General features: G+C 57.4%; 4 protein-coding genes and 1 non-coding gene across 21 annotated transcripts in view; 2 read left to right on the top strand and 3 right to left on the bottom strand.

Moving 5' to 3' along the window:
* The window catches only part of NBEAL2 (neurobeachin like 2), a 29,773-nt gene extending 15,707 nt beyond the window's left edge, over positions 1-14,066 (top strand). For all 4 annotated transcript variants that reach the window (XM_023620543.2, XM_001916568.5, XM_070237731.1 and 1 more), the window contains 41 exons: positions 16-148; positions 235-354; positions 565-886; positions 1,099-1,181; positions 1,295-1,387; positions 1,616-1,790; positions 1,926-2,059; positions 2,424-2,583; positions 2,790-2,892; positions 3,069-3,222; positions 3,309-3,467; positions 3,662-3,821; positions 3,994-4,079; positions 4,243-4,755; positions 5,407-5,585; positions 5,669-5,828; positions 6,076-6,213; positions 6,308-6,667; positions 6,752-6,901; positions 7,030-7,187; positions 7,349-7,473; positions 7,561-7,696; positions 8,199-8,359; positions 8,459-8,775; positions 8,878-8,973; positions 9,332-9,456; positions 9,542-9,682; positions 9,850-9,980; positions 10,076-10,185; positions 10,282-10,399; positions 10,500-10,597; positions 10,670-10,786; positions 11,408-11,497; positions 11,584-11,693; positions 11,861-12,033; positions 12,144-12,238; positions 12,490-12,606; positions 12,705-12,863; positions 12,940-13,088; positions 13,395-13,530; positions 13,614-14,066. In XM_023620543.2, the coding sequence (XP_023476311.2) occupies positions 16-148; positions 235-354; positions 565-886; positions 1,099-1,181; positions 1,295-1,387; positions 1,616-1,790; positions 1,926-2,059; positions 2,424-2,583; positions 2,790-2,892; positions 3,069-3,222; positions 3,309-3,467; positions 3,662-3,821; positions 3,994-4,079; positions 4,243-4,755; positions 5,407-5,585; positions 5,669-5,828; positions 6,076-6,213; positions 6,308-6,667; positions 6,752-6,901; positions 7,030-7,187; positions 7,349-7,473; positions 7,561-7,696; positions 8,199-8,359; positions 8,459-8,775; positions 8,878-8,973; positions 9,332-9,456; positions 9,542-9,682; positions 9,850-9,980; positions 10,076-10,185; positions 10,282-10,399; positions 10,500-10,597; positions 10,670-10,786; positions 11,408-11,497; positions 11,584-11,693; positions 11,861-12,033; positions 12,144-12,238; positions 12,490-12,606; positions 12,705-12,863; positions 12,940-13,088; positions 13,395-13,530; positions 13,614-13,715 (6,346 nt within the window). In that variant the 3' untranslated portion in view covers positions 13,716-14,066. The remainder of the gene's footprint in view (positions 1-15; positions 149-234; positions 355-564; positions 887-1,098; positions 1,182-1,294; positions 1,388-1,615; positions 1,791-1,925; positions 2,060-2,423; positions 2,584-2,789; positions 2,893-3,068; positions 3,223-3,308; positions 3,468-3,661; positions 3,822-3,993; positions 4,080-4,242; positions 4,756-5,406; positions 5,586-5,668; positions 5,829-6,075; positions 6,214-6,307; positions 6,668-6,751; positions 6,902-7,029; positions 7,188-7,348; positions 7,474-7,560; positions 7,697-8,198; positions 8,360-8,458; positions 8,776-8,877; positions 8,974-9,331; positions 9,457-9,541; positions 9,683-9,849; positions 9,981-10,075; positions 10,186-10,281; positions 10,400-10,499; positions 10,598-10,669; positions 10,787-11,407; positions 11,498-11,583; positions 11,694-11,860; positions 12,034-12,143; positions 12,239-12,489; positions 12,607-12,704; positions 12,864-12,939; positions 13,089-13,394; positions 13,531-13,613) is intronic.
* On the bottom strand, positions 14,006-15,668 carry LOC138917956 (octapeptide-repeat protein T2-like). Its single transcript, XM_070236958.1, has 2 exons — positions 15,618-15,668; positions 14,006-14,662 (listed from the first exon to the last, which is right to left on the bottom strand). Exons 1-2 carry the CDS (start codon positions 15,666-15,668, stop codon positions 14,006-14,008), a joined length of 708 nt encoding a protein of 235 aa, XP_070093059.1.
* Positions 14,273-17,975, top strand: NRADD (neurotrophin receptor associated death domain). Of its 7 annotated transcripts, XM_070237834.1 has the most exons (6): positions 14,416-14,685; positions 15,223-15,343; positions 15,970-16,126; positions 16,801-16,990; positions 17,108-17,247; positions 17,345-17,975. In XM_070237834.1, exons 3-6 carry the CDS (start codon positions 16,048-16,050, stop codon positions 17,662-17,664), a joined length of 729 nt encoding a protein of 242 aa, XP_070093935.1. In that variant the 5' UTR covers positions 14,416-14,685; positions 15,223-15,343; positions 15,970-16,047; the 3' UTR covers positions 17,665-17,975. The 7 variants fall into 7 exon arrangements, with proteins under 7 accessions (XP_005600800.3, XP_005600799.3, XP_070093937.1 ...); XM_005600743.4 differs by lacking the exon at positions 15,223-15,343 and having other exon boundaries at positions 14,273-14,685; XM_005600742.4 differs by lacking the exon at positions 15,223-15,343 and having other exon boundaries at positions 14,325-14,817.
* Positions 17,976-20,347: 2,372 nt separating this feature from the next.
* On the bottom strand, positions 20,348-20,448 carry MIR9174 (microRNA mir-9174). The gene has a single exon (NR_128252.1). It is a non-coding gene; the product is annotated as a microRNA mir-9174 (primary transcript).
* Positions 20,449-20,607: 159 nt separating this feature from the next.
* Positions 20,608-25,158, bottom strand: part of SETD2 (SET domain containing 2, histone lysine methyltransferase) — a 125,077-nt gene continuing 120,526 nt past the window's right edge. For all 8 annotated transcript variants that reach the window (XR_011426923.1, XR_011426925.1, XR_011426924.1 and 5 more), the window contains 3 exons: positions 23,926-24,006; positions 21,804-21,905; positions 20,608-21,446 (listed from right to left, as the gene is read on the bottom strand). Coding sequence is in view for 5 of the 8 variants with exons in the window: in XM_023620547.2 (XP_023476315.2) it covers positions 21,285-21,446; positions 21,804-21,905; positions 23,926-24,006 (345 nt within the window). In the remaining 3 variants the exon portion in view is untranslated. The remainder of the gene's footprint in view (positions 21,447-21,803; positions 21,906-23,925; positions 24,007-25,158) is intronic.

Here is a 25,158-nt window from a genome sequence, read left to right as displayed (position 1 = left end):
TTGGCCTGTCCCCAGCTTCTTCACCAGCAGCGGCTCAGGGTTTGAGGCCTTCTTCACGGCAGCCGGGACCCTGGTGGTAGCTGTGTGCACCCGGAAGGAGTACTTGACCGTGAGCTTGCCTGAAGTGTCCTTTGTCGACTCTGTCTGGGTGAGCCTCCATCCTCATATGGCCCAGGGGGGTGGAGGGGACACCAAGTCCCAAAATACGGCCTGATGTTGTAGCTTCTATTCTAGCACTGCGTGGCCATCGTCCATGTGCCTGGACGCCGACCCTTCAGCCAGAACCTGGTCCATGTCTACAAAGATGGACATCTGGTCAAGACGGCACCCCTTCGCTGCCCCTCCCTCAGTGAGGTGTGCCAGGCAGGGTTTGGGGAGGTCTTGGGTAGCTGGGGGGACTTGGACAGGGTGGGGCCTGCAGCCCCTGTACCCCCCTACTCCCAGAGGCCTCATACTTCAGCCTCTGGGGTCTTTGCAGCCGTGGGGTCACTGTGAGGAACTGGTTATAGGTGGAACCCCAGGCTTTGCTGTGACCTGACCACTCCCCCAACCCTGGCCCCACAGCCTTTCTCCTCCTGCTGTATCGGCTCTGCTGGGCACCGCACAACGACCACCACCACGGGGTTGCCTGCGCCACCAGTCCCCGCTGCCCTGGCTCACACTCACCCCTCCCTCACTCGCTCCCAGTCAGTCCCAGTCACCACAGGGCTTGGCTGGGGGTCCGGGCTGGTGGCCCCCCTGCAGGAGGGCAGCATCAGCTCCACCCTTGCAGGTACACAGGACACTCGGTGGGGCAGCCCCACGTCCCTGGAGGGCGAGCTGGGGGCCGTGGCCATCTTCCATGAAGCCTTGCAGGCAGCGGCCCTGCGGGTCCTGTGCAACCTGGGTATGCAGCACTGTCCACCCTGCCCTGCCCCAGCCCCTACCCCATTGTCCCCAGAGCCAGGTGGTTGGGACTTATAAAGTCCCTAGGCCAGAAACTAGGGGTCCAAGGGGAAGGAGGGGGTCTGTTCTCTGATCAGGCAGAGAAGAGGCAGGCTCTGGATGGGGTTTGGCCAGAAGCCCAGGTGGGTCTGAAGCCCCCTGCCCACCCTCCAGGGCCCAATGAGACGGCACCCTTCAAGCCCGAGGGTGATCTGCATGACCTTGGCACCAAGCTGCTCCTCCATTACTCACCTCAGGTATTTGGGGGTGGGGGTGGGCAGTTGGCTCAACCCTGCTACCGCCCCCTGGCTCCCACACTCTGCTGCCCCCTCCAACTGACCTTTGCTGCCTGCTCACCCCGTGTTCCCAGGCCTGCAAGAACAATATCTGTCTGGACCTGTCCCCTGGCCATGGGCTGGATGGCCGCCTGACGGGCCACAGAGTGGAGACCTGGGACGTGAAGGTGTGTGTGCACGTGTGGGCATTGTGTGCAGGAAGTGTGAGCATAGGCACATGTGTGTACAGAGTGGGCTGGGGAGTGGCAGTGTACCCTGGGAGGCCTTTAGGAGACCCCCTCAAGAGAGCAAAACTTCCCTGAACCCAGGTTCCCAGACTGGAGGGCCTGCTGGGGTGGAGTGGGGCAGGAAGCAGCTGGGAGCTGCCCTCTCACAGCTGGCCCTCCTACCCCCAGGATGTAGTGAACTGTGTGGGAGGCATGGGTGCCCTGCTGCCCCTGCTGGAGCGAGTGGCTGCACAGCCCCAAGATGCTGAGGCAGGTCCAGCTGAAACACATGACCTTGTGGGGCTGGAACTGACCTCTGGCCACAACACCCAAGGCCTACTTCTCCCACTGGGCAAGTCCTCAGGTAAGTGTCTCTGGTGCCTGGGGTGGTGGGGGAGGAAATCTTAGCATGACAGTGGGGCTGGAGTGCTTGAGGTCTCTGTGACCACTGGCAGGCAGGCCCTTGACATACCTCTATCCCCTTCCTGGTGGCCGGTAGAGGAGCGAATGGAGAGGAACGCTGTGGCTGCCTTTCTGCTGATGCTGCGGAACTTCCTGCAGGGCCATGCTGTGAACCAGGAGAGCCTGGTGCAGTGCCAAGGGCCTGCCATCATCGGGGCCCTCCTGCGCAAGGTGGGGCAGGAGGGGAGGGGCTGCTCTGTCTGACCAAAGGGACCAGGTGGGGGGATCAAGAAGGGGAACCTGATGGCATCAGTCAGGGAGAGCCTCCTGGGAGAGGTGGTATTTGAGTGGGGCCTTGAAAGGCTGGGCAGGGTTTAGCTGAGAGGGTCTGGGGGAAGCACCAGCACAGGCTGGAGCAGGGGACCTATGGAGCAGGCTGGGGAGCTTGCACTTCAGAGACAGCAGAGAGCCACCAGAGGGTTTTGAGCCAGCAGGAGGCTTGTGTCCATCTGCCTGTGCAGAGCAGGGTGGAAGCTGGGAGGCTCAAGAGCAGGCAGCAGGGGCTGAAGTCTCACCCCAGCTCCTCCTACCCCAGGTCCCCAGCTGGGCCATGGACATGAATGTGCTCATGTCCACTCAGATGCTGATGGAGCAGGTGGCAGCTGAGGGCAGTGGGTCCCTCCTCTACCTGCTCTACCAGCATTTGCTCTTCAACTTTCACCTCTGGACCCTCAGCGACTTTGCTGTGCGCCTTGGTAGGTATGGGGACTTGGGTGAGGGGACACTGCCAGGCAGGGTGGTGGTGGAGGTTCTGGGTGATCTGAGGGGACATATCTGCCCTGGGGCATCTGGGGGGAACATGACCCTCCCCTGGGAGGGTCTGGCAGGGGCATGGCCCTGTCCTGGAGGATCAGAAGGGGTCCAGTTCAGCCTGGTGGCCTGAGCCCTGATGCCCACCCAGGCCACATCCAGTACGTGTCTAGCATAGTCCGTGAGCATAGACAGAAGCTGCGGAAGAAATATGGGGTCCAGTTCATCCTTGATGCCCTGCGCACCCACTACAGGTAAGGCTGATGGGGGCAGATGGGCAGCGGGGTTGACACAGCTGCCTCTGGCCTTGGGGATGGGGTTCAGTCCTAGCTCACTTGCCCACTCTCCCTTTCTCTCCCCTGCTGCGTTCTCCTCTGTGGCCCTGTGTTCTCCTGGTCCCTGGTGGGTTTGTCTGCTGGGACTGGCCCAGCCCACAGCGGGAGCGCCCCCTAGCGGCCGACGACCTGCGCACGGTGCAGACTTCACTCCTGGGCCTGGCACGGGAGTTCCTGGCACGGAGCTCCTCTACTGATGACATGCAGGTTGTGCTGAGCTTTCTGGCAGCTGCAGGTGATGATGGCCAGGTAGGCTGGAGGTTGGTGAGGATGAGGGGTGGAGTGTGGGCCACATTCGGCTGGGGGGCACCCAGTGTGAGACTTTGTATCCCCAGGTGGTGGGCACACTGGACCTGCTGCTGGCACTGCTGCAGGCCTCATCAGTACAGGAGTCTTTGGCTCTCTTCCTGCTGGAGCTGGGGAACCTTGAGGTGCTGTTGGCATTGCTGGTGCGACCAAGCTCACTGCCCCTGCTGCCCGACCGAGTCTGCAAGGTATACCCAGTACCCTCCTACTCTGGCACCCCATTCACTGTGGTTCCTGCCTGAGGTTCAGAGAGGTTTAGCAGGCCTTGGGCTAGCAGGTGAAGCTGCCTTTACAGGCCTCTCTTGGAGCCACACACCTGTGCAGTGACTTCCCTCCTTCGGTAACTCCTTCATGATGACACTGTCCACTGTGTCCCACACAGATCCTCCGCAGACTGCAGCAGAATGAGCGCTTACCTGAGCGGAGCCGCCAGCGGCTCCGGCTGCGGGAGTGTGGTCTCCAGGGTCTCATCGCCTGCCTGCCAGAGGGGGCCGTTTCCCCCCAGCTCTGTCAGGGCCTCTACAAGCTGTTCCTGGGGGCAGGTACAACCTGACTGGGAAGAGGCAGGCCAGGTGGAGGGGTGACATGGACCCAGGAAACAGGGCAGGTGGGAATACAGAAGGTATTGGTACAGGGGCCAAAGCTGAACAAGGAGGGTTATGCAGCCCCCCTGCTGGGGTCAGTCCCTCAGGCCCTCTCTGGCCATCCTCCTAGATTGCCTGAACCTCTCAGATCTGTTGGCTGTGGTGCAGCTGTCCCTCCAGGCTGACCTCAGCGTCCGCCTAGACATTTGTCGCCAGGTGAGTGTGGGAGGTGAAAGCTTTTGGGGGGGGTTCCCTGAGGACTTCACTTTGTCTGCCTGTGATGAGGGTCTCTGGATGCCTCCCTGATAAGGCCCCAGGAGGAGGGTCTGGGGACAGCCTGTCAGAGGAGTCTCTCACTTGCTGTGCCCTGGCCCGGCAGCTCTTCCACCTCATCTACGGACAGCCAGAGATAGTGCGGCTGCTGGCCCGACAGGCTGGCTGGCAGGACGTGCTGACCCGGCTGTATGTGCTGGAGGCTGCTACGGCCAGCAGTCCCCTTCCCTCTCCCCCAGAGCCACCCGCCTCCCCGGAGCCAGCCTTATTCAAGCCACCCACTGAGTCACCTGAGCCTTCGGATGTCTTCCTGCCCTCAGAGGCCCCCTGCCCCGACCCTGACCCCTTTTACCATGCGCTCTCCCCATTCTGTGCACCCTTTGACCTGGGCTTGGAACGGGCCAGCGTGGGCTCAGGCAACACTGCTGGCGGTGGCAGCAGCAGTGGGACTCTTACTCCAGCCAGCCAGCCTGGCACACCTTCCCCACTGGATGGGCCCCGGCCCTTCCCTGCTGCCCGTGGCCGCCACAGCTCCAGTCTCTCCAATGTGCTGGAGGACGGCAGCCTTCCAGAGCCCACCATCAGTGGAGATGACACCTCCAATACCAGCAACCCTCAGGTGAGGGGGGCCCACCCTCTGCCACTGCCCGGCACTAAAGGAGGACACATGTGGGACACGAGGCAGGCAGGGTAGCCTTTCCCAAGGTGTGGCCCTGTCTGACATCAGGGCTGCAGCTGCCATGTGGGTGCTGCCCCCTTGTAGCTCTCATCTGCAGTTATGTTCCCAGTGGGGTCCTGGAACAGGGCAGGTCATGCTGAGCCAGAGTGGGGGTCCCAGCTAGGCTTTGGAAGGCCCCTAAAAGAGCCTGTAGGGCAGAGACTTTATGGGGCCTTTGAACAGCAGAGCTCTCAGGCCCTGCCTTATGCTCCTGGTTTAGGGATGGGCCTCTGCTTATTCTGTGACATTCTTCCAGAGAATTCCAAGACAGTCCTTGAAGCCTGTCAGGACTGTGGGGTAATTTGTGAATCACCTCACCTCCTCTTAGGAGTCACTGAAACCCCAGGATTCTCCCTGGAATTCGAGGCAGTGGCTGAGGCCCCTACGCCATTCTTTCAGGCCCGTAGCACCTGGCTAGGTGTTGACTGAATGCTCTGCCTCCTGCTGCCCCTACTAGTGGTGGGCAGGTGGTGCTGAATGGAGATAGTGTGGGGTCAGCCTGATTCCCTCTCTCCCCATCCCACACCCTGCACCACCCATCTGTGCCCACAGCAAACCTCTGAGGAGGAACTGTGCAACCTGCTCACCAACGTGCTGTTCTCGGTGACATGGCGGGGTGTGGAAGGCAGTGATGAAGCTGCTTGGCGGGAACGTGGCCAGGTCTTCTCGGTGCTCACCCAGCTGGGGGCCTCTGCCACACTTGTACGCCCACCAGACTGCATCAAGCGCAGGTGAGGAGGCACCTTGGGAGGGTGAGGGGCCTGGGGGTAAGGAAGGCAGTCAGGTAGACGCTTGGGTCCTCACCCATCCCTAGCCTCCTGGAGATGATGCTGGAGTCAGCTCTGACCGACATCAAAGAGGCGTCCCTTGGGGTCCTGGCCAGCCTCACCCAGCAGGCACTTTGGCTGCTGCGCCTGCTACAGGACTTCCTGTGTGCCGAGGGCCATGGTAACCAAGAGCTGTGGAGTGAGAAGGTGCGACAGCTCAGAGGGGTGTCAGTCAAGTCAGCATGCATGTTCATGTGAGCCTGCAGGCTTCTGGTCTGGGAGGTAGATGAGTACACATGTGCAGTCGTGGGTGCATCGGTACAGGTGTCTGTGAGTGTGGACTTGTCTGTTTGCGCACCCCTCCCTGGCCCCTAGCCCAAACCTTACCTTGCTCCCTCCGCTGGGGCTCCTGGCCTCATCTGGTGATGGCTGCTGGGAATATGTTGTATGGCAGCTCTTTGAAGGTGTGTGCAGCCTGCTCGATCGCCTGGGAGCCTGGCCGCACCTGGCCAACGGCACAGCAGATCTCCGAGAGATGGCTCAGATCGGCCTGCGCCTCGTGCTTGGCTACATCGTGCTGGAGGACCCACAGGTGAGCACAGGGTAGGTGGGGGTGAGGGGCCATGGCAGGTGTAGGGAGCTCTGAGGGTGGCTGGGTGTCACCTACAGCCCCCTTCCGCCCACAGCTGCACGCCCAGGCCTATGTGAAGCTGCATTCCCTGCTGCAGACTGCCGTGCCCATGCGCCGTGAGGAGGCCTGCTATGTGCTCTCTAAGCTGGAGGCGGTGCTCGCACGGGCGCTGAACACCTCCCCCAGTGAGCCTGCCACCGAGGACAAGAAGTCCCCAGCTGCAGCCGCTGCAGCTGCAGAGCGCTGCTCATGGCTGGTGCCGCTGGTGCGCACACTGCTGGACCGTGCCTATGGGCCACTCGGGCTGCAGTGGGGTCTGCCTTCCCTGCCACCCACCAACGGCAGCCCCACCTTCTTCGAGGACTTCCAGGCCTTTTGTGTCACACCTGAATGGCGTCACTTCATTGATAAGCAGGTGCCTAGAAGTGAGGGCATGGGAAGAGAAGTGGGGGCTAGGGGCCCACGTCGAACACTGGTCTCTCCCTGCCCCATCCTCCAGGTGCAGCCCACCATGTCGCAGTTCGAAATGGACACCTACGCTAAGAGCCACGACCTCATGTCGGGCTTCTGGAACGCCTGCTATGATATGCTCATGAGCAGTGGGCAGCGGCGCCAGCGGGAGCGGGCACATAGTCGTCGGGCCTTCCAGGTATGCGGCCTGGCATGGGGGACCTGGAGCTGCTCCACACACGTGTCTAGAGGACAGCTGACAGAACAGGACAGGAAGCAGCCAGTGGGACTCACCCATTCCTCCGCTCCCCACTCCCCACTCCGCAGGAGCTGGTGCTGGAACCTGCGCAGCGGCGGGTGCGCCTGGAAGGGCTGCGCTATGCGGCAGCACTGAAGCAGCAGGCGGCGCAGCACTCGACGGCCCTGCTGCACTGGGGGGCGCTGTGGCGGCAGCTCTCCAGCCCCTGCGGAGCCTGGGCCTTGAGGTGGGCGGGCTAGGGGCAGAGTCAGAGTCGGGCGGGGCTTGGGAGGGGGGCGGGAGGGACCTGGAGGGCCAGTTTACCTTTGGGGTGAGGCCTGGGAGGAATGGGGAGGTCTACAGACTTCTACCCTGCATCCATGATCACCACCGGGGACTTATCTGCAGGGACCCGCCCACCCCCCGCTGGAAGGTATCCAGTGCGGAGACATACTCGCGCATGCGTCTGAAGCTGGTGCCCAACCACCACTTCAACCCTCATCTGGAAGCCAGCGCCCTACGGGACAACCTGGGTGAGAGGGTGTGCTGAGGTGGGTCCACTTAACCTCATCTGCCCTGTCCTGCCTAGCTCTGGCTGAGCACCCTTGCGCCTATTGCAGGTGAGGCCCCCCTGACACCCACCCAGGAGGCCTCACTGCCTCTAGCGATGACCAAAGAGGCCAAAGTCAGCACCCTCCCCGAAGAGCTGCAGGAGGACGAGCTGGGCGAGGAGGACTTGGCTGCGCTGGAGACGGCGTGAGTTGGGGTGGGGGAGAGCCAACTGCGGATGGTGGGCACGGGTCTGCTACTGCATGTGGATGCCTGCGGTGGGACTGACTCCTGAGTCCATTTCCTGTTCTGCTTGTGGGGCTAAAGGCCCTGAAGGGACTGTCCAAAATCAGGTGGGGGTGTTGAGAAGAGCTGTCTAACAGGATAGATGGTTGCTCTTTCATGGCTGGGCACCCCAGAACAGGACTGAGAAACACAAACCAGACCAGGCTGGGGACGCACAGGGGTGGGCAGGGGCTGAGCAAGAGAAGGCCAGGGACAGGAGTTGGTGTCCTGGCAAGACATTCAGACGCCCAGGTTTAGGGGTGGGTTCTGGGGCCAGGCTGGACTCTGGGCAGCTCCCCCCTCTCCTCTGGAAGGCATGAATGATGTACTTGATGACTTGATGGCACTTTGGATAGTGTGGGCCTTGGGTTTGTTGAGAAGGGGGTCCCAGAGCCTAGAGCCTGAAGTGGGTACTGGCTCCCAGGATGGAGGCGGCAGAACTGGATGAGCAGCATGAGAAGCTGGTGCTGTCAGCTGAGTGCCAGCTGGTCACAGTGGTGGCTGTGGTCCCAGGGCTGCTGGAGGTCACCACACAGCATGTGTACTTCTACGATGGCAGCGCCGAGCGTGTGGAAACCGAGGAGGGTATGTTCTGATGGAGCTGGGTGGAGGGACGGCAGGGGATAACAGGGGTCTGGTGGGGCTGGGGCAAGTGACTCCTACACCTGCTTTCCATTCCCGCAGGCATTGGCCATGACTTTCGGCGCCCACTGGCCCAGCTGCGTGAGGTCCACCTTCGGCGTTTCAACCTGCGCCGTTCAGCACTTGAGCTCTTCTTCATTGATCAGGCCAACTACTTCCTCAACTTCCCAAGCAAGGTTGGCGGGGCCACAGCCTCGTCTCCTTCCCAGGCCCCCAGGCCCCAACCCTGCCCCATCCCATCCCACACCCAGGTACGGAACCAGGTGTACTCATGGCTCCTGCGCCTGCGACCCCCTACCCAGGGCTACCTAAGCAGCCGCTCCCCCCAGGAGATGCTGCGCGCTTCAGGCCTTACCCAGGTGAGAGCCCTGGAGTGTGAGGGGTGGGTAAGGTCAGGGCCCTGAGGGGTGGGAGGAATACTGGACAGTCCAGCTGACTCACCTCTTGCCCCTGCCCCCTAGAAATGGGTACAGCGTGAGATATCCAACTTCGAGTACTTGATGCAACTCAACACCATTGCGGGCCGGACCTACAATGACTTGTCTCAATACCCTGTGGTGAGGGCCTGCTCTGCACCTCCACCCCTGCTCCTCTGGTCTGCCGGCCCTGGTTCATCCAGGTGTAGGCACTGACAGTGGGCTGAGTCCTGAGCTTGGTCCTGGGTGGGTGTTGCGTGAGACCTAGCCTCTGTTCCCTGCCACCGCCCGACACACACCCAGCCTCACTCTCCTCCCTCCTGGCCTCTGTTCTCCCCAAAGGGAATCCTGTCCCAGACAGTCCGTTCTGCTCCCTTGCAGCCCCTCTAAGTGGTATGCCCCCATCTGTAGGCTCTGCCCATCTTCCCGAGGGTGAGGGCAATGTGGGCAGGTAGGCCATCAGGACACTCATGCAGCTCCTGCCCGGGTGGGCGGCCAGTTCCCCTGGGTCCTACAGGACTACGTGTCCCCAACCCTGGACCTCAGCAACCCGGCCGTCTTCCGGGACCTCTCCAAGCCCATCGGTGTGGTGAACCCCAAGCATGCCCAGCTCGTGAGGGAGAAGTGAGCACATGGGCAAGGCCGGGTTCGGGGGTTGGGATGGCCAATGGGAGGGCTTCTGCTGACTCCCCCTTAACTGTGGCTCCAGGTATGAGAGTTTCGAGGACCCAGCAGGCACCATTGACAAGTTCCACTATGGCACCCACTATTCCAATGCAGCAGGCGTGATGCACTACCTCATCCGCATGGAACCCTTCACCTCCCTGCACGTCCAGCTGCAGAGTGGCCGGTGCGGCCCACGGGGTGGTGGGCAGATGGTAGGGGGTGGAGATGAGGGGAAGAGGCAGGCCCTCTAGGCATCCTGGGCCCTCTGGCTCCCTTCTTTCCCCCAGCCACACCTTCTCCCTCTCTGTCCCCAGTCTCCCCACCTCACTTTGGCTTGTGCCCCGCCCCTAGTTTTGACTGCTCTGACCGGCAGTTCCACTCGGTGGCGGCAGCCTGGCAGGCCCGCCTCGAGAGCCCGGCTGACGTGAAGGAGCTCATCCCAGAGTTCTTCTACTTCCCCGACTTCCTGGAGAACCAGAACGGTAGGAGCTGGCATGGGGGTGGAGAGCACGGGCTGGGGGTGGCCAGGGAGCAGGTGAAGATGGCACGAGACAGCTGACCCAGTGCTCTGTGCCAGGCTTTGACCTGGGCTGCCTCCAGCTGACCAACGAGAAGGTGGGTGACGTGGTGCTGCCCCCATGGGCCAGCTCTCCGGAGGACTTCATCCAGCAGCACCGCCGGGCTCTGGTGAGATGAGCACATACAGACAGGCGGGCAACCAGGGTTGAGGGTCGGGGTGGAGCTCATCGGTCCCTGGAGTGACTGCCCCCTCTCCACCCGCAGGAGTCGGAGTATGTCTCCTCCCACCTCCATGAGTGGATCGACCTCATCTTTGGCTATAAGCAGCGGGGGCCGGCTGCGGAGGAGGCCCTCAATGTCTTCTATTATTGCACTTATGAGGGTGAGCCGTGCCCCCGGACTCAAGGGGCCGGGGCGCAGATGAGGAAGGGTGAATGCAGAGGGCACAGAGGGAATCCTGACTGCTCTGCCTGCCTGCCCAGGGGCTGTGGACCTGGATCATGTGGCGGATGAGCGGGAACGGAAGGCTCTGGAGGGCATTATCAGCAACTTTGGGCAGACTCCCTGTCAGCTGCTGAAGGTAAGGCCAGCTTTTGGAGGATAGTGGTCAGGGATGCCCACGCCACAGTGCTGACCGGCCACTTACCCACAGGAGCCACATCCAGCTCGGCTCTCAGCTGAGGAAGCAGCCCAACGTCTTGCACGTCTAGACACTAACTCACCTAGCATCTTCCAGCACCTGGACCAGCTCAAGGCCTTCTTTGCTGAGGTTAGAGGAGGCCAGGCCTCAACTTCCTACTCTGTGAAATGGGTTTAACTCCACTGTCCTCTAGGGGCAGATGGAAACCTAAATCAGTCACTGATATTAAGACATCTTGGAAAAAGAGGTAAACAGAGGCGTATGGGAGTGGGGGTGGGCTACCTTCTTCTCGAGGGCCAAGACAAGGTGTCCACTCACCTAACCATCTTTGAAAGCCTTAGGGAGGCCAGAAGGGAGGGAATCTGGCCTTGGATATTCTCCTTCACCTTCCTGCCTACATCCCAGAATGCCACCAGGCCTGACATTGTTAGGCTTTCCTCTCTTCCTGCCAGGAGGCTGGGGGGACATGGAGTGATTGGGCGGGAGGACCAAGGTTGAGACCAAGCTTCAGATTCTGGAAGGATCTTCATTGTCCATCCTGGCTTTTCACTCACTTTCTGAGATGCCCTTCTGAAGGCCCACTGGTCTTTTATGCCTGTCTCTCAGAGTGAGCTCTGCCTCTATGACACCTAGACTGTGACCCCTGGGGGCTGAGGGCAAAGGAAGGAGTGGTGCCCCAGGGAGGAGGTAGTGTAGTGGGGGCCCCTGATGGCCACTTGGGCACAGCCAGCCCTGCACCCTACCCTGCAGGTCATCAGTGATGGCGTGCCCCTGGTGCTGGCCCTGGTTCCCCACCGGCAGCCCCACTCCTTCATCACCCAGGGCTCCCCAGATCTGTTGGTAAGTGTACTGGGCAGGGCCCCATCCAAGCTCCACCCCATCTCTGACTCTACCTCAAACCCACCTCTGCCCTGTCTTGCCCACAGGTGACTGTGAGTGCCAGTGGGCTGCTGGGTACCCATACCTGGTTGCCCTATGACCGTAACATAAGCAACTACTTCAGCTTCAGCAAAGACCCCACCATGGGCAACCCCAAGTAGGACAGAGGGCTGTGGGCAGGGGTGGGCTATAAATACCCTGCACCCTGAGTTGTCTCCCCAACCAATCAGAATGCAGGCCAGCTGCAGAGTCTGGCCAAGGTCTCTGAGGGCCTGAGTCTCCTATGTGGCCTGGCCTCACTTGTCATCCCCCTCACTGGGTCAGGATGCAGCGACTGCTAAGTGGCCCGTGGGTACCAGGCAGTGGTGTGAGTGGGCAAGCCCTGGCAGTGGCCCCCGACGGAAAGCTGCTATTCAGTGGTGGCCATTGGGATGGCAGCCTGCGAGTGACTGCACTGCCCCGGGGCAAACTGTTGAACCAGCTCAGCCGCCACCTTGGTATGAGCAGCCTTTGAGCTGGGGGTGGTGCAGGTGGGGGCAGGGCTCCGAGGCTGGCCACAGAGGGTGTGACTACTCTGTTCTGCTTGTACCCTCCCCTCCCCATACAGATGTAGTGACCTGCCTTGCACTGGACACCTGTGGCATCTACCTCATCTCAGGCTCCCGGGACACCACGTGCATGGTGTGGCGACTCCTGCAGCAGGTGTGCTGGGTGGACAGCCCCGTGGGGCCCCCACAGTCCAGACCTGCAGCACATCGGCCACTTAGTGGGCCTCCAGTCCTGCCCTTCTCTCTTCCCCTTCCCTCTGCTTCCAAGAGCAAGTCTGGGGCTCCATGACCCTCCAGCTCTCTGGTATTGGACAAGGCCTTCACTTTCCTGAGCCTTAGCATTTTCACTCAGGGGCCAGGGTAGTGGGATGCTCCCAGTCCTGAGCCAGCCCTGGCTCCCCACAGGGTGGTCTCTCTGTGGGGCTGGCATCAAAGCCCGTGCAGGTCTTATACGGGCATGAGGCTGCAGTGAGCTGCGTGGCCATCAGCACTGAACTCGATATGGCTGTGTCTGGATCCGAGGTGTGTACATGCCTGTGCCCAGGGGAGGCTGAGTTTGCTGGGCACTGCCCCTGGAGCCCAGAGACCTGTGCCCAGCACCCTAAGCTGCCTTCCTGCAGGATGGAACTGTGATCATCCACACTGTACGCCATGGCCAGTTTGTGGCAGCACTACGGCCCCCGGGGGCCTCGTTGCCTGGACCTGTGTCCTACCTGGTGCTGGGGTCTGAGGGCCAGATTGTGGTACAGAGCTCGGCACGGGAGCGTCTTGGGGCTCAGGTATGGGAAAGGGGTGCCCAGCCAAGAGAGGGATGGTTGGGATTCTGTTCTTGCTGACACCGTCTTCTTCTTCCAGGTCACTTACTCCTTGCACCTGTATTCAGTGAATGGGAGGTTGCGGGCTTCACTGCCCCTGGTAGAGCAGCCCACAGCCCTGGCAGTGACAGAGGACTTTGTTCTACTGGGCACTGCCCAGTGTGCCCTGCACATCCTCCACCTGAATAAGTGAGCCCCACTATTTATGGGTTCATGTCCTCTCAGGGGGGTGGTCATTGGCAGAGGATACTATGAGGTGCATCCCCTTGTCTGTGGGCACATTCTTCAAGGCCTGTCACCTGTCCCCCCATCCCTCTTGCCCTGGGCCTCCCCTTAGCCACACACTTGTGGGAGATCCCTTCATGTGTCAGGGTTTTGAGTGAGCCATCCTTCAAATGAAGGCAGAGAGGGTATAGGGGAGAATGAAGAGACATCAGTCTGCTGGATGCAAAGCTCCCTTGCAGCTGCGAGTCTGTGTATCTCCCCTCCCTCCAGACTGCTCCCAGCTGCGCCTCCCCTGCCCATGAAGGTGCCCATCCGCAGCGTGGCTGTGACCAAGGAGCGCAGCCACGTGCTCGTGGGCCTGGAGGACGGCAAGCTTATCGTGGTGGGCGCGGGGCAGCCCTCTGAGGTGAGGATAAGGGCGGGGCGGGCCTCGAAGCGGGCGGGGAGCGACGGTCCTGGCTGACCTCACCCCGTTCCTACTCCCACCAGGTGCGCAGCAGCCAGTTCGCGCGGAAGCTGTGGCGGTCCTCGCGGCGCATCTCCCAGGTGTCCTCTGGGGAGACTGAGTACAACCCGGGAGAGGCGCGCTGACAGCCTGCCCGCCCGCAGCCGACCCCGCCCACGGAAGGCGGGAACCCAGAGGAGGAGGCGACGCCGCGGCCGGGCCAGAACTCAGGGGGTGGGCGGGGACCCACCCCCGCCCAGCTCAGGGATTGGTGGGCGGTGTCACTCCGGGAGGTCCCGCCCCTCGCCGGCAGAGGGGCCCCGGAGTCCCAGCACTGGCCTCAGCGGCCGCTCAGCACTTTTTGCACAGCCTGGGGTGGGGAGTCCAGGCTCCCAAGTCCCCTGTCTCGGCGGAGCAGAGGGGTCGGAATGTGGCCTTAATCCCTAAGGCGGCCCCCGCGCTCCCTTTCTCGGCAATAAACCTGGCCTCGTTTTGTAGCTGCTCTGCCTCTGAGTCTGCGTGCGCGCGGCATCTCAGCCTGCCCCGGCCGCCGTCCCGGGCGCGCGTTCCCCTGGCCCGTGCCCCTCTCCCGGGCGACCCGTGCCCCCTTCTGTCCCCAGCGGCGCCGCCCCTGTCCCTGGGGTCCCGCCCGCCGTTCCTCCCGGCTCGCGGTCTCTTCGCGCTCTCTGTGGTCAGCCCGATCGCCTCTGCACGTCGCTCCCGCTTTCCGGGCCAGGCCGGATGAGCGCATGTGCGCGTTCCTGAGCCAGGCGAGGCTAGACGTTGGCGGTCGGGCCCCTCCAGCCCCGCCCCGGCCCGCCCCCTCCGGCCCGCCCCCTCCGGCCCGTCCCGCGGCGGCCCGGAGGCTCCTCCGCACGTCCCGCGGGGCTCCCGGACCGTCCGCCCCGCCCCGCCCCTTGAGTGTCCCGCCCGCTTCTCCCTCCGCGCCTTCATCTCGCTCCGCGCTGCCGCTTGCGTCTCCTGCGGCCCAGAACTCGGCCTCCTCCGGGACTCCGCGCCGTCTTCCCGCCGGCCCAAGGGCAGCCCTGCCGCTCAGAGGCCTGCGTCCGCCAGGCTGAGTGGATCCTGGGACCTGCGGAGGGGCGGCCGCCGCAGGTCAGGAGCGGTTTGGGGACAGAGCCCCGGGTCTTCCTGGACGGAGGGAGCCGAGGGCTGCCTCTCTATCCCCCAGCTCGGGACCTGCGATCCTGCTGGTGTTGCCGTCGTGGTGCGGACGTCTGTGTTGGGGTGTGTGGGTGTTGCATCGTGTGTGCATATTTTGTAGGCCTTGGAGACGGGTGTGTGTTGGGGGTGGTAGAGGCTCCAATCCCGAAGCTCAGGGTGGGTCGGGCAGACACAAGGCCTGGCTGGCTGCGCGTGCTGGTCACAGGCTCATCTGCCAACCAGGAGCTTGGAAGGGCCCCTTATGTGGTAAGTGACAGAAATGTACACACCCCATACGTGGCAAGGGTCACCGCAACCTCTGTCCCAGACCCACTTGCTGACTGTGCACTTTGCCATACACACGGGCGCGTGCCCTTGTGCAGGGAAGTGAGTTTGGAGTCCCTGGGCTAGACCAGGCTGGATATGGAGTGGTGGATATTGGGGCGTTGGAGGGCCTTTGGCCAGGTCTCTTTTCCATCCCTTTTCCAGGCAAGATCCCTCCTCAACCCAGACCAATGCCTCTCTTGCCCAGGCCTCAGGAAGTGGGTCCCAGCAGGATCAGCTCTCTAGGTCCAGATGGTCCTGGGACTAAGTGGTCCTGTCCTTCAAGGTTTCTGTCCTCCATGCCCGCTCCAAATTCCCAGATATTAAAGAAACAGGGGGGCCTCTGAGCCCATATGCCCTCTGCCCTTGCTGAACCCACCAAGGTCCCCTCCTGTCCAGCCTCTAAGCAGGAGGTGAGAGCTGGACACTGACCCTGGAGGCAGCAAGAGTGGGAGCATAGTCACTCCAGAGAGCCTTGTCTTGGAGGCTTAGGGTGTTGGGTTCCTGGGCTCATGCTGTGAAGCCTAGGGAAGCCTCCCACCAGTAAATAAGTCTACGACCTGGCTCTGGCTGAGGTGGGGGTGGGAGTCTCCCTGGTCCTCTCCTGCCATCTCTGGACTCAGACCAGAGGTTTGACAACGTCTTTGAGAGGGTGGTTTCCAGCCTGCCCTCCTCCATCCTTAGCTGCACCCTGGCTCTTCCAGCTTTGGCTAGATGGGGCCAGCTCTGTTACCACCACCACCCCCATCTGACACACGAGGAAACTGGTCCAGATTGGGGAGTGGGGAGGTGTTGAGGGGTACCCAGTCCTGGAGTGAATCAGAATGGAGTGAGCCAGGAGAGAGGGACAGACTATCCCAAGGGACTTCCATTGTCAGGCCTAGGGATTTCTCCCCATGTCCCTACCCACAGCCCATTCTGGACTCAGAGAAGTCTCCCAACTACCTTGCCTCAGTGCTGCTCATCATACTCCAACCCCTTCTCCAAGAGATGCAGCCCCTGGGAGCACTGCTAGCTGGCAGAGCCATGCTTCACAACTCCAGCCACAGGGAAGGCATGGTCCATGTGGGTAAGCACCTCTTGATCCAGATTTTGGGCACTGGGTAGGATGGGAGGTTCCCCAGGTAGATAGGTCACACACAAGTCCAGTTACAGGCTCTGGAGTCCTGTCCCCTGTGCCCTGCCTGCCCTGGATTGTGGGGACAACCGGCCTCAAGGCAAAAATGAGGCAGCATTTACTGGCCTTCCAGTTCAGCTTTATTTTGCAAAAGCTTATGAGGTCTGCTGTACACAGAGGCCCCCACTGGGACCAACATGAATCAGTGTGCTCTCACAGTCCAGACTTGGGAGGGGAGACAGGACACACAATTTAGTGCCCTAGAAGACAGACAGAGGATGTGCAACAGGAACCAGAAAAGGGAAAGACTGCGAGACATCAAGGAAGCTCTCCCAGAGTAGGAGATTCCTGCCGGTTTGTCAGATGGAGAGAGTAGAACAGCAAGAGCAGCCGTCTGGAAGCCTGGGAGAAGGGTACATCTGGGAGTGGCAAGCAAAGGGGAGGTAGGGGAGATGGGGAGGGAGGAAACGGGCCAGTCAGCTCTTGATGCCATGGTGTGAGCTTTTGACTCCATGTAGTAGGGACTATTGTTTCAAACCTTTTTGGCAGCAAAATCTAAGTGAGCCTGCCCAGGGACCCTAGCATTGTTTCTTTGCCCCTGACCCTGTCTGTCGTTTCCTCCACAGATAAGACCTGGAGGGGGCAGGACATGGACAGGGAAGGGGTGTGGGTAGAGGCAGGGGGAGCCCTGGCCCCCAATACCTCCTCCCCCTTCCCCCCTGAGCCTCCAGGAGCCTCGGGCAGCATCATCCCTGTCTACTGTGCTCTCCTGGCCACCGTAGTCCTTGGTCTGCTTGCCTACGTGGCCTTCAAGTGGTAGGTGGTCTGGGCACTGCTCTTTGGCACCACCCTCCCATCTGGACTCCCAGCCAGCTCCCTGTCTGTCTCAGTAAAGGCTGGAGCAGGTTGGCAGGTCCCCCCTGCTCCCCACAGCTGGCGCTCACATAAACAAAGACAGCAGCTGGCCAAAGCTCGGACTGCAGAGCTGGGGGCTCTCGACAGGGACCAGATACATGGGGATAGCGGTGTCTTCCTGGACTCTCCTAGCAGTCTGCCCTGTGCTCCCAGCCAGGGTGAGCCTCTTTCCCCAATCTACAGTCCTTCACACCTTGCTCTGCTGCACCACCCAACCCATCTCACTCTCATTGCCCCTCATGTCTCCCAACCCAGGGCCATATCCTGAGCTTGGCTGCCGGCTTTACCTTCATCTCCCTCGGCAGCAGCAGGAAGAGGTGGAGCGGCTCCTGGAGCTGTCAGGCGAACCTGACAAGGGCTGGCAAGGGCTGGCAGGCCGCCTGGGCTACCAGGCTGAGGTTGTGGAGACCATGGCCCAGGGCCAGGCACCAGCCTACACCCTGCTGAGGGACTGGGCTGTCCAAGAAGGCAGTGGTGCCACCCTCAGGGTGCTAGAGGTGGCCCTAGCTGCCATGGGCCGTGAAGATGTGGTCCGGGCCCTGGGCCCCCTGGCTGAGGGCTGCTCTGTGGTATGAGTGATGCCTCCACAGCCTGGCCTCTCAGGGAGCATGCTCTGGTGTTCCCCACCACCTCTATCTCATATGCCTTTCCTTTCATGGGCTTACTCGCATTGGTGGCCTCAGCTTGCTCTGTTCCTGGGGGGATACAAGATCCAGACAACACTCAGCCCCCCTTGCCTTACCTCCCTCCAGTACAGGGACCAGGATATGGGGGGAGCTGGCAGTGAGGAGTGGTCCTGCCCTTCTGATCCCCACTACAGCTCCCCTTACTAAGCCTCAACTGGTTTTTCTTTTGTATCCCATATTAAAGGCAATGTTGGACTATTGTGCTGGCTCTATCTGGCTCCTTGGGCCTGTGACACAGTTTGGTGGCTATGAGGCAGAGGCCCAGAAAAAGGATGGGGTCCCTAGGACGTGGGAGGAGCACCTGAGCTGGCAGACAGTGTGCTTCCGTAGAAGAGGCATGAGCTCTGGAGGCACAAAGGAGTTCACATCCTTCACGTGCCATTCACTGCTTGTATCATGTTAAGAACCTATTTAACGTTCCTGAACTTTAGCTTCCTTAACTGGAGAACAATAAACAGAATGGCACGTTCAGTGGGTCCCCCCACTCCCTAAGACTCCCAGGTTGGCACTGAGGAGCCATGGGTTTGAGACCATTTTCCTGACTTGTGCTATGACCAGTATCAAAGGGAGCCTGGAGGCCTGCCCCTCTAGGCAGGAGGCAAGAGGCAGACTGGTCCTGGGAAGCTAGTTACCAAGGGTCTCTGGTCTTTAGATGAGAAAAAGGAAGAAAGGGCTCTCCTCCTAAGACCTACACTCCAGACTCAGGAGACGAGGTCCAAACATGCTTCCACAGCTACTATGTGATTTCCACACAAGCCAAGGGTAGATAGATCATCCCACCCACCTGAGGGGCAGTTGGGGACAGGGCAGCTGCAGCGAAACCACCTGCACCCCTGTATATGCCCACCCTGAATGGAGGAGCAGGCAGGTTGGTAACTGTGCCTTTGGAGAGGGTTGCTACAGAAGAGAGGCCTTGTCTGGGAAGGAACAGTGACTACCATGCTGGCATCCACGAGGATCAGAGCGCTTAAGAAGCACAGCCACACAAACTCAGGAGACATGGGATCCAATCGTGGTCCAGGGAGACCCAGGGTAGATCCTATCCCCTTCTGACTTAGATTGGCTGCCCTGTAAGTACCGAACTCATGAGACTATTGCTATTGCTATTCCTCAGAAATAGTTTACCAGAGCTACTTAATCCTATAAATCTTTTCCTCAAAATAAGCAAGGGCAGGTTTAAAGCCACTTTCATCCTGAATTGACCCTTGGGCAACAACCCAGGAGAGAAAGCAGGAAAGGCTCAGCATTCAGCCAGCTAAAATCAGATCAGTGCACTGGAGCCCTCACACCTGCTTCAGCAGGGAGTCCGCCATAGGGCTATCCAGGATTGGATCAGCAATCAATGTGAAATCTGGCTTTGAGTGGTATGAAGGTTCTGGATTAGCTGGCACCCCTTATCACCACTGAGGGGATTTGGGCCTGAAGGTGTCAAGGGGTCTATGGAAGGAGAAAAGGTTTTGAAAAAACTCAACAGAGTGGTAAAATAACTGAGAATTCCTCTTCAAAGGTGTCCTATCTGAAACTTGACAGTTCCCTGGTTACTATGGTTTAATGGAATGCTGTCTAAATTTCCTTGGAAAATCTGAAACCTGGAGCCTCAGGTCAAAATCATGAGTTTTGACTTGGTTGCAAGCAGCAGTGCATATCACCATACGCCTGCATGGCAAACCCACCCAAAAGACAAACATTCCCTATTAATGAACTCAAGCACATTAATTGAAACATTCTAATAAACAACTCTAAAATATTAAGAGGGTTAAATCAGGGTCCATCCATTTGATATAATAGTGTGCTTTAAACAGTTTTGAAGACTGCAGTATCATGGGAAAATATTTGGCTACATTATTAAATACCATGTCTAATGATTATGACTTTAAAATGTGTTTTTCTCCTCCTTTAACAATTTCTTTAATACGAGGATATGAAATAAGTTACTGAGCCTCCCTGAACCTTAGTTTCCTCATCCAAACAGTGCCAATTCCTGTGCCTCAGAGTTAGGAGGATCAAATGAGCACAACCCGAGCTCTAGGTGCTCAGCACAACACCCAGCAGGGTGTGAGTGCTCTAACTGCCATCCGCCCTGGCCCTGTTTGAGATTTGGCAGGCCGGAGCCTCTTCCCCAAGGGCACTGCTGCAGTGACCAAAGTAACCCTGGTAAGGAAGAGATGGGACCAGTTTCTTTGCAAAGAGGGGCCGCAGGCTGGCCCAAAGCCTTTGGCCCTCCTCATTGTCCAGACAAAAGCGGGGGGAGTGGGTGGTAGGGGTGGAGGGGTGTCTCTACAGAGCCCTGCATTCTCCAGGAGATGGCCACTCCCATCACAACCTGCACTGTACCCCTTTATAGGAGTCCTTCTAGTGTCTAGGCCCCAGTGTCAAGGGACATGGTGGGAGGACGGGGAACCCATATATCAAACAAGCATTCTAGTGGGCTCAGGGAACTCAAGTCTCTGGAAAGAAGAGATTCAATGCCTCTCCAGGGAGTATACAGGGGAAGATATATGCCTTTCTCCTGACTGATCTATTAACCAAAGTAAAGAAGCGCAGCGCCAGTGAAGCCTCAGGTCCACTTCCTTTCCTCTGGAATGCACATGCAAGTTGACTCTACCCCTGAGCACAGCCACAAGATCCCAAGCGCTCAAGTGTCAGTCAACTGGCATATGCCTGCTTTAGTCACAGTGGGACCCTATGGCAAACAAGGCCTATGATAAACTCCAATCTCAAGGATTAACTTTGGACTTCACATACCTATGCCACCATTTCTCCTTTCTCCCTCTGGTGACATCACTACATACAAACATGCTTGACTGGCTTTTAGGGAACACACATGCCAAGTTCTTTAATTGATTTTATTTTTTACATAAAAAGTTCAGTAAAAATTGGATAAAGTAAAGTGATTTTTAAGCAGTAAATCAATCTTATCAACATAGCACAAGGCTGGCCAAAACCACAAGGCAGCCTGCTTTGGAATATTTACATGATAACAAATTAAACCTTGCAGGAGAACTTAAACCATCCTTACAAAGTCTTCCTGTGATCCTAGCATGTAGAGGCTAAAAGCAAAACAAGAAACAAAAACCAGGAAAAAACAAACAAATTATTTTCAATATATTCACATATACATTAAAATATAATACAAATCGTCAGGGTAAGGGGTCATGGGTGGGGACGCGCATGGGTCTGTGCGCTGACAGCACCGCCAAGGAGGAGACCCAGGTTTGAGAGTGGGGTCAGGCCTGGCCGGGGTCTTAGAGGGAAGGGTCTTCCCCTAAACCCTTGCCTCTGATGGCCTCTAACCACACCCTAACAGCTCATGACCAGGGATCACTTATTGTAGCTAGAACTCATTTTTGTGGCTTTCAGTTGAAATCTGCAGGTTTGAATTCCCCAGGGTGATGTGTCATCAGTAGCACAGTCCTGACAGTGGGGTGGGGCAGAAAGAGCCCACAGGATTTCTTCTCCCCAGAGTCTGTCCTACCTGCTCACCCATCCTCCCACCCTGGCCCCATAAGTCACTCTAATTCAGTGTCCTCTTTGGGTTTGTAAACAGCCCCAAACTTCTGCATGTACTTCTTAATGTACTCCTTGGTTTTGTGTTTCACATTCTCATTGCACTCCAGGTCCTCAGGATTCTTACAGTACTTCAGCTCCTTATTCATAACGCCATGAGTCAGCTGTCCAGGACACAGGAAAAGAGACCACAGCCATCAATCAGAGTGGAAGTGATTTGAGGCGGGAGAGACCAGCCTGCTGCCTGAGGGCCCTTCTCACTAAGACTGGGAGTTGAATAAGGGGATAGGTTGGGGCAGGCTGGTGCTGGGATCACCAGAAAGGGGAAGCTCGGCTTTGGAAGTTTCTTAGAGAACCTTCAAGTAGGGTGCGCTCCCTTCCCAAACCTTCCTTCCCTGTTCCTGGGTCCCTAGCCCAGGCATCTAGCAAGGAAAACCCACTTTCTATGATGAAAGGGGCCTTTTTAGAAGGTATACACAGTTTGCCCAGAACATTATCAGACCACAAGCAGTGGGGAATACCTTGCGAGCTAGGTGTTTGAAGTCTTCAGTTGTGGTAATTCTTCCCACTTTGCAGTCAGGTTTCCGGTAAGGGTTCAGGCACTGGACGATGAACTGGGACATCTGCAGGGAGGGGAAAGAGAACACACTGCTCAATAGGACCAGAGAGGGCAAGACATTGTACTGACGAAATAATCAGAAAAAGCAGCAAGTAGAGCCAGCAGTCTTTCCCTTTTCCTCACTCAGGCTGGCTGGTTTGGACAGAAGAATGCTAGTATGACAGTGGGATATAAGAGAAAAGGATCCTGGGTCAGCCCTCAGAGGGAAAGAGCTCCATGGATGGACTGAGCAAGCCTGACTTAGAGCAGGAGATTCAGGGACCCAGCAGCAGGACTCCACTGCTGAATCTCAGGGCAGCCCCAGGTTTCAGCTTACAAATCTCAGGTCCTTGACATAAAGAAACATAGCTAAGTTCTCTGGCTCTCGGAGGCAGGGCACAGAGGATGTTCCAGTGCTACTAGGAGGCTCAGCAACCCCAGGAAATGCAGGCATTTTGTTATGGAAGGTTACTTAGATTCTGTGTTACACTTCACCTGATTCCTACAACAGCAATGAGAAGCAGATGGAAGCGTGGTATGACAGCCGGTGGGAGAAGATCCAAGGTGGGATTTAATACATAACTTGCAATGTCCTCCTGAGCTGTCTCTGTAGTGTCTGTCCTAACCCAGTGGCTCTCAAAAAGAGACCCAGGCACAGAACCTCTGGAAGTATTTGTGGCACTAAGATCCCAGGGGACAAAGGGAGAGAGAAAGTCAATGTTAGCCATTTTGTCAGGAAGTACCCTGAACAGGATCTACCCATCCCTGAAACTCAGCCTTCAGATGTTCAAAAGAACAAGGCTGTATCACAAGGTAAGCACTAAATAAACAGCTTCTGGTTGGCTGATCTGAAACACCAATAATTTCACACAGGGATAGTGAGACACTAAGCTGTTTTTTGTTGTTGTTGAGGAAGATTAGTCCTGAGCTAACATCCGTGCCCATCTTTCTCTACTTTATATGTGGGATGCCTGCCACAGCATGGCTTGATAAGCAGTAAACAGGTCCACACCTGGGATCCAAACTGGTGAAGCCCAGGCCACCAAAGCAGAATATGTGCCACCAGGCTGGCCCTGTAAGACACTAACTTTTAAACCTAGATAAGGCTTTTACTCAAAGTTTTTCTGTGGTCTCCTGGCCTCCATACTCTCCCTTCAATCCATTTCCCCAAATACAGCCAGGGATTTCATTATTCCCAGCTTAAAATCCTGCAGCAGTTCCCTGGACCTCACAGACACACTGGCCCTATATGAAGAAGCACAATACTGTTCAGCCTCATCTTTCAACAGCCCTCACATACCCTGAGCTACAGCCTACAGACTACTTACAATTTTCTGGAAGGGACGATGCTTTCTTTTGCCTCTGTACATTCTACTGCCTGCAGTTATGTCTCTCCTGATCTGTCTGGTCAATTCCCACCCATGATTCAAGAGCCCTTCCTGACATCCTGAATAGTGGCCCCCAGCCCTATCATGGCATACTCTTCATACAGCTGCCATTACTTATTTACAGATCTATTTCCTCCAACAGACTATGAGCCCCCTCAGTGAATGAAGACTGCAGTTTAGAATCTGGATGCCCTGAGGCAGACAAGGTTAGTGTCCCGACAGCTGGAAACATACACTTCTAGTAGCATAAAGAGGAGTTGCTTTCTTCCAATCCTGTGAGGATTAGGCAGCCACTAAACGAGAACTGGACTTTGAGCCAGAAGGCCAGAGTTCAAGTCTTCTGTCTAGAACTTGCCCTCTCTGAACCTGAAGAGTTCTTCCACCTACATAAGAATGACAATTTCTGTCTTGCCTACCTCATGGGCTGTTGTGGGGATGAAATGAGATAATGGATATGAAAGTGCTTATTAGCCAATAGTAAAGGACCATACCAGTGTGTCATCACATAACAACTATATAGTCAAATCACAGAAGCAAGGGAACACCCAAAGGCAGGGCAAGCTAACACTACAAACAGTTGCGCATACTTATGACAAGAAAGAAAAGAGCTCAGGTTTAAGCCTGTAGAGCTTAGTGCCCACATCCACCAAACCTTACCTCTTTTCTGAATACTTCTTTGCTTTTCTTAGCCAGCTCACTGGAGGTGTCTGCTTCTGCTGTCTTAGGCTTTTTTGACGTCTAGAAATGGAAAAGAAAACACAACAGTGCTGGCATGAGAGGTCAGGGTAGTGAAGCCCTGCTGTTCCAGAACCTGCCGTTCCTTTCTCCAAGTTGGGATACCTGACTCTTGGTATTAGGATTCATTTAGGATCCTAAGGCGGCATGTCCTGGAGTCAACTTGGCTGCTGTTACCACTCTCACCTCATGTTTCAATCCTGTCATCTGGCTCTGCCCTCATTCCTATAAACCAAGTTCTAATTCTCTACCCTAGGTCAAAGCTACATCCTTGATGTAGCTAAACGTTTCCAGTTGTTTCACAGTCACCTTTTCTGCAGAGCAGAATGTGCCGTGTGACTTGGACCACTCAGGTCCCTGCTCTGAGCTTCAGTGCCCCACAGTGTCAAGTGAGGCCTGGGCTCAACAAGTTCTACCTCTCCCAGCCCCAACATTCTAGGATTCCAGGACAAAGGCAAAATGCTCTGTTCTGAAGAACACCACACAACTGGAAGGTCCAACCACATCATGGTCCTTATCCAAGACCCTTCAGGCCCTTTAGGTACTCATCATTTTTCCTCCAAAAGAGAGCTGGCCAGACTGTAGGAGACAGTCCTAGCATGCAGGAGAGACTCCTTGCAGGTTGTTGTTTCCAGTTCAGGAATGGAAAGACTATAGAAGTATCAAGGTAGGGAGGGGAAGGAGACGAGGGTCATCTGAGTCAGTGAACAGATGAATAGATGCTAAGACACAGAACTCTGTCCCAAGCTGCTAAGATGATGACAAACCTAGGAATACTCCCTTCTAGCAGTGCTAAAGGGGAGGCTGCCATGTTCCCCCTACTTAGGCACTGTCAAAAGGTGAGGGGCCAGCAGCCCTGGCATTCAGAGCACCTGCCATGCAAGGCCATCTCTCCACACCTTTGCCCATCACCAGCCATCAATGCCATTCCTAGTAAAGGTAATTTTTCATGGAAACGATTATGAGCACTCCCCTTTGACTATAAGTCACTTCAGATGGATGTAGAAGCTGCAGCTGGTATTACAGGTACTTCATGTTTTTGCTAGCCCGTTAGAACACAGACTTTTTTTCTATTCCCAACCCATCCCCCAGTTCTAATTCCTCCATTTCCATAAATAGTTATGAAGGTGCTGGTAATGAAGGAGGTGTTCAACT

This window comes from Equus caballus, chromosome 16 (assembly GCF_041296265.1).
Source record: "Equus caballus isolate H_3958 breed thoroughbred chromosome 16, TB-T2T, whole genome shotgun sequence".
NCBI lineage: Eukaryota > Metazoa > Chordata > Mammalia > Perissodactyla > Equidae > Equus > Equus caballus.
The sequence above is the reverse complement of the archived record's forward strand: the minus strand, read 5'-3'. Positions and strand labels throughout refer to the sequence as shown.

Excerpts from the sequence above, each read along its gene's own strand:
- LOC138917956 (XM_070236958.1), bottom strand. The coding sequence starts at position 15,668 with ATGGCAGGAGAGGACCAGGGAGACTCCCACCCCCACCTCAGCCAGAGC. Across the intron at positions 14,663-15,617 it reads CCCACCTCAGCCAGAGCCAG|GTCCCAGGATCCACTCAGCC; the intron begins GTCGTAGACTTA and ends GCCCCTCCGCAG.
- NRADD (XM_001495668.6), top strand. The coding sequence starts at position 15,772 with ATGGGGCCAGCTCTGTTACCACCACCACCCCCATCTGACACACGAGGA. Across the intron at positions 16,127-16,800 it reads GGAAGGCATGGTCCATGTGG|ATAAGACCTGGAGGGGGCAG; the intron begins GTAAGCACCTCT and ends TTTCCTCCACAG. Across the intron at positions 17,248-17,344 it reads GCCCTGTGCTCCCAGCCAGG|GGCCATATCCTGAGCTTGGC; the intron begins GTGAGCCTCTTT and ends CTCCCAACCCAG.